This window comes from Myotis davidii, unplaced genomic scaffold (assembly GCF_000327345.1).
Source record: "Myotis davidii unplaced genomic scaffold, ASM32734v1 scaffold425, whole genome shotgun sequence".
In the NCBI taxonomy this organism is placed as follows: domain Eukaryota; kingdom Metazoa; phylum Chordata; class Mammalia; order Chiroptera; family Vespertilionidae; genus Myotis; species Myotis davidii.
Genome location: NW_006296413.1, coordinates 5,082,007 through 5,091,767, shown reverse-complemented (window position 1 = coordinate 5,091,767; position 9,761 = coordinate 5,082,007). Strand labels below are relative to the sequence as shown.

The following is a 9,761-nucleotide window of genomic DNA, read 5'->3' as shown; positions in this document are numbered from 1 at the left end:
CTTTTCTATGCGTCCCTTCCAGCTGATGTCAAACAACCATGGAAGCTTAGGTACCCGAGTTGTAACTTCTAGCGCAGTGGTCCTCAACCTTCTGGCCCTTTAAATACAGTTCCTCATGTTGTGACCCAACCATAAAATTATTTTCGTTGCGACTTCCTAACTGTAATGTTGCTACTGTGATGAATTGTCATGTAAATATCTGATATGCAGGATGGTCTTGGGCGACCCCTGTGAAAGGGTCATTCGACCACCAAAGGGGGTCACAACCCACAGGTTGAGAACCACTGTTCTAGTGTCAAATGTACCTTCACTTACTTTTCTGCCTACATAAGTCCCTCTCACTCCCTCTAAGTCAGAGCACTGTTTCGTGGCCAGCCCTCAACAAGTCTTCAATAAAACTCTCTTCTTAAGTTTACAGAGTCCGTTTTCTTTTCCTTGACAGACCTGTCCAGGTCATTCCTTCCCCCAACCCCTCCCAGGAGGGTTGGGCAGCAGGGAGGTCAGGCTTGGGGCCTGCCACACCCCCAAACCAGAAGGTGTGAGGCAACCACCATGTGACCTGGCCCCAACAGGAAAGAGCTGATTGGCCTAATATGGTCACCTGACCCAACAGCAGCCAATCAGTAGGCTAACCTAGGATTTGGTGAGCTGATTCTCTCTCAAGAATTTGAACTAGAAGCACCTGACGGGCAGCGGGGAGGGACAGAGCTGAGCTGATATGGGAGGAGGGGCCAAAGGAGGGGATGTGGGGTCAGAGCCCCCGGGACTGTCCCAAGCCCAGTGGTGAGGAAGCAGTTCTGGGGGTGGGGGAAGGGGGGAGGGTGGAAGCCACAAGGCAGAGGAAAGATGTGAAGAGCAGAGGGTAATAGGCTGGTTTTAGATCGGCAAGAGCATGTATTGAGTTTCTTTATGGCAAAGGTTTGGTTTGGTTTGCACTCCAGTGAACGTCTGCAGACTCCGGCTGCTGGGCCTAGAAGCCCTCTTGCGTCTAGTTCCAGGCCAGGTCCTGACTCTCCCGTGGTTCCTGTTCTCGTATGTCCACCAGGTCTTGCTGTCCAGTGTGTCCTCACAACCAGAAACGCCCATCACTTGAGGTAACAGGAGTTGGACTGTGTGTCCTGCAAGGTCCAGAACGCAGCCGCAAAGAGAAAGTGAAAGAAGACCACCAGAGGGCCAGGGCACAAACTGGCGTCACCAGGAACAGAGCCCAGCTGTGCCCTCAACAGACTTCACACCAGGCCGTTCTGGCTGCATTTCCCCCAATAAAATCCTCCTTTATTGGGCTGTATTTAATTCTGTGAAAATATGCCTTATTATAAAAACAGAATGAAAGCCATAAACCAAACCTCAAAACCTCTAGCCAAACAAGATCCCGTTAATGTTTAAAGTAACTGCTGTCGGGACAGTCCCTTCAACTTATTGCTTTTGTCGCTTGTTTCTTGAGATCACGGCGCCAATGAGGCCCACGGCTGCCAAGCCCACTCCTGCGATGCCAGCCGCCATGATGGCATCTCTGACCTGCAAAGAGAGGAGGTGGGTCAGACCCTGGGTCAGGACTCTGAGTACAGGCTGTGCAGTCAACAGGAATGTTCAGCTCATAGAGCCTTGCATGCCCCTTGGTCTCCATAACAAACTCAGAAGTCAACAAATATTGGCAAGGAAACGGGGAGAGAGGGCTGGAAGGGAAGAGGGTTGGTGGATGGAGCCAGCTGGCCAGGGATGGACCTGGACTTGATGAGGAACCTCGATTCCCCCGGCGGGTATTTAAAGCACATGAGTCCCAGAGGGTGGCGGTGGAAAGGACAGGGAGATGCAGCCAGGATAGTTGCGGTCCTGGCTGGCCAACGGGGAGCCCTTGAAGCTAGTGTGAAGTCAAGGAGGAATTGCTACTGAATCATCAATAAACTATGACCTCCATGAGAGCAGGAGCTCGCATGTCTTGTTCACTGCTGTATCCCCAGGGCCCGGCCAGGTGCCTGACCAGGCGCAAGCAACACCAGCTCCTGTGATGACGCCAAGGGAGAGCAAGCCCTGTCTTCAGCTCACAGCAATGTTCCCCATGAAGGCACAGGGCCCAACGCAGCAAAGCTGTACTTTCTCCCACTGAAGGCTTGAAAGGGTCTTGAGCACAAATCGAGAAATCTCACCCCAAAAACAAGCCAGACATTTAAGCAGAATCAAGAATAGCAAAGGAAATAAATAAATAAAACAGGAAAGGACAAGATTCTTAATCATTGTATGCCAAGAAGTCCAATGAAGACAGTGCATCAAACATCCCAGGAATAAGAAGGATGAAAATGTGGACCTGATACCCTGAACCCACATCCTTACATGGCCTGGTCAGCGCTGCCCTCGCTACTCTAACCACAGAGCTTGCCCGGGCTGTATATGTGTGGCTGCCACAACCCCTAGGTGACCAGTGCAGGAAAGAATTTGGAGCTCCTCTAGGGATATATAGATGCCAAATGTGTCCAGCTGTGTGAGATGTCAGGAGACACCCGTGTAACTAACATGACAAGGCACCCTTCACTGATGTTCTTAGCAGCCAGAAAATATGATGACAGAATTGGAGGAAGCTACAGATCTGAGGTTGACTGCTGCTCAGTTTAACTTTCCCTTAAAAGGCCATGAGTCACGGCTTTGTGGCCGCCCTGGTTCTGCTGGTGAACTTGCTAGGAAACCGGCGAAAATTCACTTGCGCCCCGTGTTTTCCTGGCTCAGCTCTGTGTCAGGCGGGAGACGTGGTTGGCAGATGAGGGAGGAGGCACAAGGGCCCCTAATTCTCTACAGAGAAGAAATGCTGATGCCGCTGGATCATATAAAAGAAACTTTGTCAAGGCAACAGCAGCCCCATTGTCTGCGGTCACGCTGTGTGCAGGGTATAATGAAACCCAGGAGAGTGCCCTCTGGTTAGTCCTGGTGGTGCAAACGCTGCAGGAAAACCATCCTGAGAGTCAGCGCGACTGCAGAGGCCACGGATGGCTTCCTGGTGCGAGGCTGGTGGGTCCAGCGCAGCCTCCGTGCTGAGACCACCAGGGTTCTTTCTGATCAGGAAAATGGGCGACCCGGTGTGCGTCACAGGCCTCAACTCAGAATGCTATGAAGGAGAAACACTAAGAAATCCATCTTTCTTTTTTAAGTGGACAAACTGAAATACTGTCAGACTACAGAAACCTCGCTGTCTATGCTACTACACAGCTTCTCTCAGTTAAGCGCCAGAATTGTTTCCGGGGAAAAGAAAATTTTAAGGTGCTTTCTGCAAATTCAGTAATGTTTTATGTGGATAAAAGACAGTGTTATTCTAAAAGCAATCGGATTTTGACTATAAGAAGCTACAAAATAAAAGTGGGTATAAAGTATTTGTATAGAAATCTAACTTTAATAATTACAATAATAAAAAATAATTCCTTGCCATTTATCCAGATTTATGTAATATATGCATTACCTTTGGGCACATCTTCAATTTCTATTTATTCTAATACTTCATCTGACAAAGAGTAGATTCACTATGAGTGTGGCTCCTAGTTGCTTTTTTAAGAAGTTCTATCAGCAGGCCCGAAGGGAGTGGCAAAAATTGTTCATGAAGTGATGAAAAGCAAGGACCTACAACCAAGATTACTCTACCCAGAAAAGCTGTCATTTAGAATTGAAGGACCTATAAAGAACTTCCCAGACAAGAAAAAGTTAAAGGAATTCATCACCACCAAACCCTTATTGTGGTGAAATGTTAAAGGGTATTCTTTACGAAGAAGGGGGAAAAAAGACAAAAAAATATTACAGAAAATATTTTGATGGTTGCCAGATAGGAGGGGTCAGGGGATGGTTAAAAAAGTGAAGGGATTATGAAGTACAAATTGGGCCCTACCTGGTTTGGCTCAGTGGATAGAGTGTCAGCCAGTGGACTGAAGGGTCCCAGGTTCGATTCTGGTCAGGGGCACATGCCCAGGTTGCAGGCTTGATCCCCAGTAGGGGCATACAGGAGGCAGCCGATCAATGATTCTCTCATCATTGATGTTTCTATCTCTCTCACTCCCTCTCCCTTCCTCTCTGAAATCAATAAAAATATATTTTTTTAAAAAAGAAGTACAAATTGGATTGTTACAAAATAGTCACAGGAATGTCAAGTTTAGGAAATATCGTCAAGAATACTCCAATAACTATGTATGGTGTCAGATGGGTACAAGATTTGTCGAGATGATTACTTAGTAAATTATATGATATCTAATCACTGGGTGGTGGGGTACACCTGAGACTAATATAATATTGTGTGTCAACTGTAATTAAAAATGACTTAAAATGAAAGAAAAGTTAAATTAAAAGTACTATTCAGAATGGCAGCTCATTTACAAAAGCCTATAAGTATATCCTTTTTGAAGCCTGAGGATTTTCAGGTAGGCGGAAAGTCATGGAATCATTCTTTAGGAACTCGGGCATGTAAAGCACAAACCAGCCCTGGCCGATTTGACTCAGCGGATAGAGCGTTGGCCTGCAATTGAAGGCTCCTGGGTTCTATTCCGGCCAAGGGCACAGGCCCAGGCTGCGGGCTCGATCCTCACTGGGGCGGGGGGTGCAGGAGGCAGCCGATCAATGATTCTCTCTCATCATTGATGTTTCTATCTCTCTCTCTCCCTCCCTTACCCTTACTCACTGAAATAAATAAAACATATTTAAAAATTAAAAAATAAAGCACAAACTACATTTTAGTCTAAATCCATTACCACCCTTTCTTTTAATATATATATTGCCCTAAATGGTTTGGCTCAGTGGATAGAGCATTGGCCTGTGGACTGAAAGGTCCCAGGTTCAATTCCGGTCAAGGGCATGTACCTTGGTTTCGGGCACATCCCAAGTAGGAGGTGTGCAGGAGGCAGCTGATCGATATTTCTCTCTCATCGGTGTTTCTAACTCTCCCTCCCCTTTCCTCTCTGTAAAAAATCAATAAAATATATATTTTTTTAAAAAATAGTTTTAATTGATTTCAGAGAGGAAGGGAGAGGAAGAGAGAGATAGAAACATCAATGATGAGACAGAATCATTGATCGCCTGTCTCCTGCACGCCCCCTACGGGGGGTGGAGCCCGCAACCCCAGCATGTCCCCTTGCCCGGAATCAAATCCATGACTCTTCAGTCTGCAGGCCAACACTCTATTCACTGAGCCAAACCAGCTAGGACCATTACTGCCCTTTCTAACTGGTAAGTTAAATGTCATAAATATTCCGTTGAAGGAAAATCTAATCTGTTTCAAAGAGCACAGCACAAGTAAACATAATGACTGAGCAGATTGTTAAAGACAAACAAAAATGTCCTTGTGGGTGAAATGGAAAGGGGACTGCCATTGGACAGCACTCACCAAGGAAACGCTGCTAGACATTCCAGCGTCCACTAACCACCACCCTCACGAGACGGGAGACGTGTTTGTTAAAGACAAACAAAAATGTCCTTGTGGGTTAAATGGAAAGGGGACTGCCACTTGGGCAGCACTCACCAAGGAAACGCTGCTGGACATTCCAGCGTCCACAAACCACCACCCTCACGAGACGGGAGACGTATGGAAGCTACATTTAGTTTGTTCACACCATGTATTGTGACCGTTACTCACTAGGCCAGTAGTTCTCAGCTGGGGACAGGTGTGCTTTGCCCTCTGGGGGAAATTGGCAACAGCTACAGACATTGGTTCCTCATTCCTGGCGGTGAGGAAGTGCTACTGACACCTAGTGGGGAGAGGCCACAGGTGCTGCTAACCACCTGGCAATGCACAGAGCAAGTCATGACAATGAAGAACTGTCTCCATTGTCAATAACCCAAAACGTCAGTAGTACTGAGGTTGATAAAACCTCATTTTTAGGCCAAGAAATGAAAGAAGGGATCTTTGAAAACAGTATAGATGGCACCTCTTTTTGTTTTGTAATATATTCTGGTTTCACTTTTGTGTGTGTGTGTGTGAGGAGGTCCAAGAGAATTGTTTATGCTGTTTTATTGTTGCTGTGTGGTCATTGTTTTGTCTTTCCCGTGGGTGGGTAGTGCACAGGGCTAAAGCCATAGGAAGAAAAGTGTGACGTGTCCAATTTCCAATGCTTCATTTTGCAAGAAGAGTTGAATTTTTGTTTCCATAGAGTAAATGATAGAAACTATTTCTTAGCTATTTTACTATCTCAAACTTAGAATCATATTTAATTGCTCTGAATATCATTCGTGCCTAGTGACATATGAAATTACATAACGATTTTGTATTGACACATAATTCTTCATTTACATAAATCTGTGAGTCTGTTCTTTAGTCTATTAATAATCAATGGAAAATAATGAAAAATGAGATGACTAGGAGATATTCTATAAATCTACCAAATCTTCCTCATGCAGCACCCTGAATTCATAGAGTATCCTATTGCTTTCAAGTGTCTAGAGTGACTTTTACTTCAAGTTTATTGCTGCATAGGAGTATGGAAATTTACCTGAAGTAAAAGCCACCTGGGAATGAGGACCTCAATTGTTAGGCAATATCTCCAATAATGAAAACAGATTTATTGAGCATAAGTTTCTCTTTTTTTATGTGATAGTGTCACTGCTACTTTTTAGAAAAACTTCTTTTATATCCAAATCTATCAATAAATGTTAGTGTTCTCATTTAAAATAAATAAATAATGGAAAACAGAACAGAGACGATAATAAAGTCATAGGAGCAGTCTGGGGGTCCAACACTGGAACAATTGGAGTTTCAGAATGAGAGAAGAGAAAATGGAAGATTTCTCAGAACTGAAGCAAAGGGGTTTCCAGAGTGAAAGCCATCATCAAGTGCCCAGCACAATACAGAAAAGTAGATCCACACAGCTATGTCGTCGTGAAATTTCAGAGCACTGAAGGTAAAGAAAAGATTCTATACCTTCTGGAAAGAAAACATAGATCACCTACAAAGGATCCGAAATCTGAACCATTTCAGACTTCTCGACAACAAGAGCATTAGTTATCTGACAATGAAGCAATGCCTTCAAATTTTTTTTTGGGGGGGGGAGGCGGGGGGAATATACTCTTTTGCATCAACATGCACCTAAGAACTTTTCCAATGTTTTCACACAAAAAAAAACAAATGGTCCTGAAGGTGCAGGAAGGGAGAGGAGGAGTGAGAGGGAACAGGAAAGAAGTTAGCTTCCCAGGAGAAAAAGAGATTCCAAACGAGAGGGATCACGGCCAAAATCAAACTTAGAAAATGAACAAGACTGCATGCCCTGGCGCCCCCTGGACTGGCCCTGGGGCTGCAGCAGGGCTGAGAACAGCGCCTTCACATGAAGAGCCGTGCCAGGCAGACCTGGGCTCCAAATCCCGCCACTGCTACTGATCAGCACAGCTGCCGACCCCAGGAAGACACCAGTCCCAGGTCTGCAGACTCAACACAGATCTGTTTGGTCGAACAAATGGTCCTCGACGAGTTACGTAAGTGCTGTGAGCCTCGGCTTCTCCATCTGTAAAGTGGGGATAATAAAACCCGCCTCTGGGCCTGTGGGAAGGGTCCATCTCCCAGGCAGCCAGGGAGGCCTTGGCAATGGGGGTGACATCACCCCCTAACTGAACTGCTCTACTCTGCTGATTGGCAGTTCTCCCCACCCTCCTCCCTACCCCGACTGTCACACCCTCGAGGGCAGAGATTCTGTCCCTGCTATTTTGTTTCCTTTGTGCCTCCGCCTCCACCCCGGCCGCCCACCCGGATGCCCGGACACTGTCAGCGGAGGGAATGGTCTGGTTCCTGGGGACAGGGACACGGGCGGAGGACGCACCTGGTCGCTGCGGGGGACTCCATAGCGCAGCTCATTCACGAAGTGCTCACAGTTCTCACTGGTCACCTTGTAGAGCATCTCCTGCCCCACCAGCTCCTCCGCCCGCTGCACGATCTTGCTGGGAGGCAGCGGGGAGTACTTCTGGTCATGCTTGTTGTTGACATGGTACTTGTCTTTCCCGGCAACAAAATACAGCAGCTCCTTCTTCACTATGGCCTTGTCGGTCAGGGCGGACATGAGGCTGGCGGCCCCCGCGCCCGCGATTTCACCTGTGGTTCCCAAAGAGGAAAGAGGGCGATGGTCCGGGGCTCACAGCAGCCTTCCTGCTGGGCACCCACCCTTGGCAGGCTCAACACGGATATTTTAAATAAAATAAATGGTGATCAACAAGTTCCTTAAGGGCCGTGAGCCTCTGTTTGCGCAGAGGAGCGGATGTGAAAAGGAAAAGAGGGGAGGGTCAGACACACACGCTGTGTGGCTTTGGAGTAGGTGCTTGTGGTCTCTGGGCCCTGGTTTCCTCATCTGAAATCAGGAGTTAGTGAAGGTCCATGATTCGTGGTGATTTTATTTTAACCGAGAGAGGCTGCCTTCTGCACCCTGTGCCGCCCGCCGCAGAGGCCCTCTCGGTTATGCAGACATGGGCCCTGAGCGCACCCATCTCCCTGGGCCACAGAGTGTGAACCTCCTGCGATTCTATCGGGGCCGCACCTCCTTGGCGTACACAAAGCTGACCACTGTAGGAAGGTGGAGGATTTGCACATGTCATTCCTGCCCTTCTGGGAGCAAAGGGACCAAAACCCCATAGCTGCTCCCTGCGAGGTGACGCCAGGGGGGGCCAGTGGGCTCCCCGACACGGCCCTGGCCAGGGCTGAGGCCCTGGAAGGGGCAACATAACAGAGTTTGGAAACCATTGCCCCGACCAAACTGCCTTCTTGCAGCTCTCAGGACCCACTGCCAGTCCAGGAACAAAGAGCTTTGCCCACAGCTCCCCGTCTCCCTGTCCCCCAGCCCCAGCACAGTGGGGGCCCTGGGCATCCTTACTTGGGGGGGCCAGGTGGACCACATATCCATCACCAACGTAGACGGCCCAGTGTCTGTAGAAGGGGCGGAAAATCTCAATCAGGTCTCCAGGGTTGGGCTCTGGCTGCAAAACCAAGAACAGGGCTGTGAGCGGCGGCAGGAGGAGACCTTGGAACCCGGGGGCACAGGGGGGTCCCCGCCCGGTGCTGTCAATCAGAAGCGTGTCCCGCAGAGGCTCCGCGCCTGGCCTGGGGCCTGAGAACTGGTGATGAGTGTGTGCGTGTGCGTGTGTGCGTGTGTGCGTGTGTGCATGTGTGCGTGTGAGTGTGTGCATGTGCACGTGTATGTGTGTGCACATGTGCGTGTGCGTGTGTGTGTGTGTGAAAACCCTTCCTCCCCTCTGCTGTACCCCCCACCCACATGTGTGGGTTTCCCACACCAAGCAATTCAGTCTTCAGTGAACACTAACCACCACCCTTAACGCAGACCCCACAGGTTAAAGGCTCGGTCCCACAAGACTGCCCCCCGCAATTCAGGTGCCAATCACAGGTCCAACTTGTCACCTGAGCTTCTGACCACCAGCTGTACGTTGGGAGTTCCCACAACCCCTTCTCAGCTTCAATCATTTCCTAGAGCGGCTCAAGGGACTCAGGAAAACCGTTTACTTACTAGATCGCCAGCTCAGAACAGAAGCTAACACTCAGGAACCGCCAGATGGAAGAGATGCACAGGGCAGGATGTGGGAGGGGCCCAGCGCCACGCCCTCGCCCAGCCCCTCCCGTGTCCGCCAGTCCATTACAGCAGGGCTTGGATGGAGGCTACACGAGGTGGGCACCATTGATTCCATCATTGGCCATTAGTGACTGACAACCTCCAGCCCTCTTAACACAGGGCTGCCTCCCTGGCTCTGAGCCCGCATCACCTCATTAGCATCAATTCAGCTATGGCTGAAAAGGGCTTATTTGGGGGGGG

The 9,761-nt window shown here is 48.6% G+C and overlaps 2 protein-coding genes across 3 annotated transcripts in view; both read right to left on the bottom strand.

Annotated features, from left to right (window-relative positions):
* Window positions 1-1,245: 1,245 nt before the first annotated feature.
* Window positions 1,246-9,761, bottom strand: part of LOC102755016 (HRAS-like suppressor 3) — a 19,380-nt gene continuing 10,864 nt past the window's right edge. For both annotated transcript variants that reach the window (XM_015569093.1, XM_015569094.1), the window contains exons 3-5: window positions 8,811-8,913; window positions 7,770-8,038; window positions 1,246-1,518 (exon numbers count right to left, since the gene is read on the bottom strand). In XM_015569093.1, coding sequence (XP_015424579.1) covers window positions 1,417-1,518; window positions 7,770-8,038; window positions 8,811-8,913 — 474 coding nt within the window. In that variant the 3' untranslated portion in view covers window positions 1,246-1,416. The remainder of the gene's footprint in view (window positions 1,519-7,769; window positions 8,039-8,810; window positions 8,914-9,761) is intronic.
* Window positions 7,017-9,761, bottom strand: part of ATL3 (atlastin GTPase 3) — a 40,611-nt gene continuing 37,866 nt past the window's right edge. The window contains exon 13 of the mRNA XM_015569092.1: window positions 7,017-7,260. The gene's annotated coding sequence lies outside the window, so the exon portion shown is untranslated. The remainder of the gene's footprint in view (window positions 7,261-9,761) is intronic.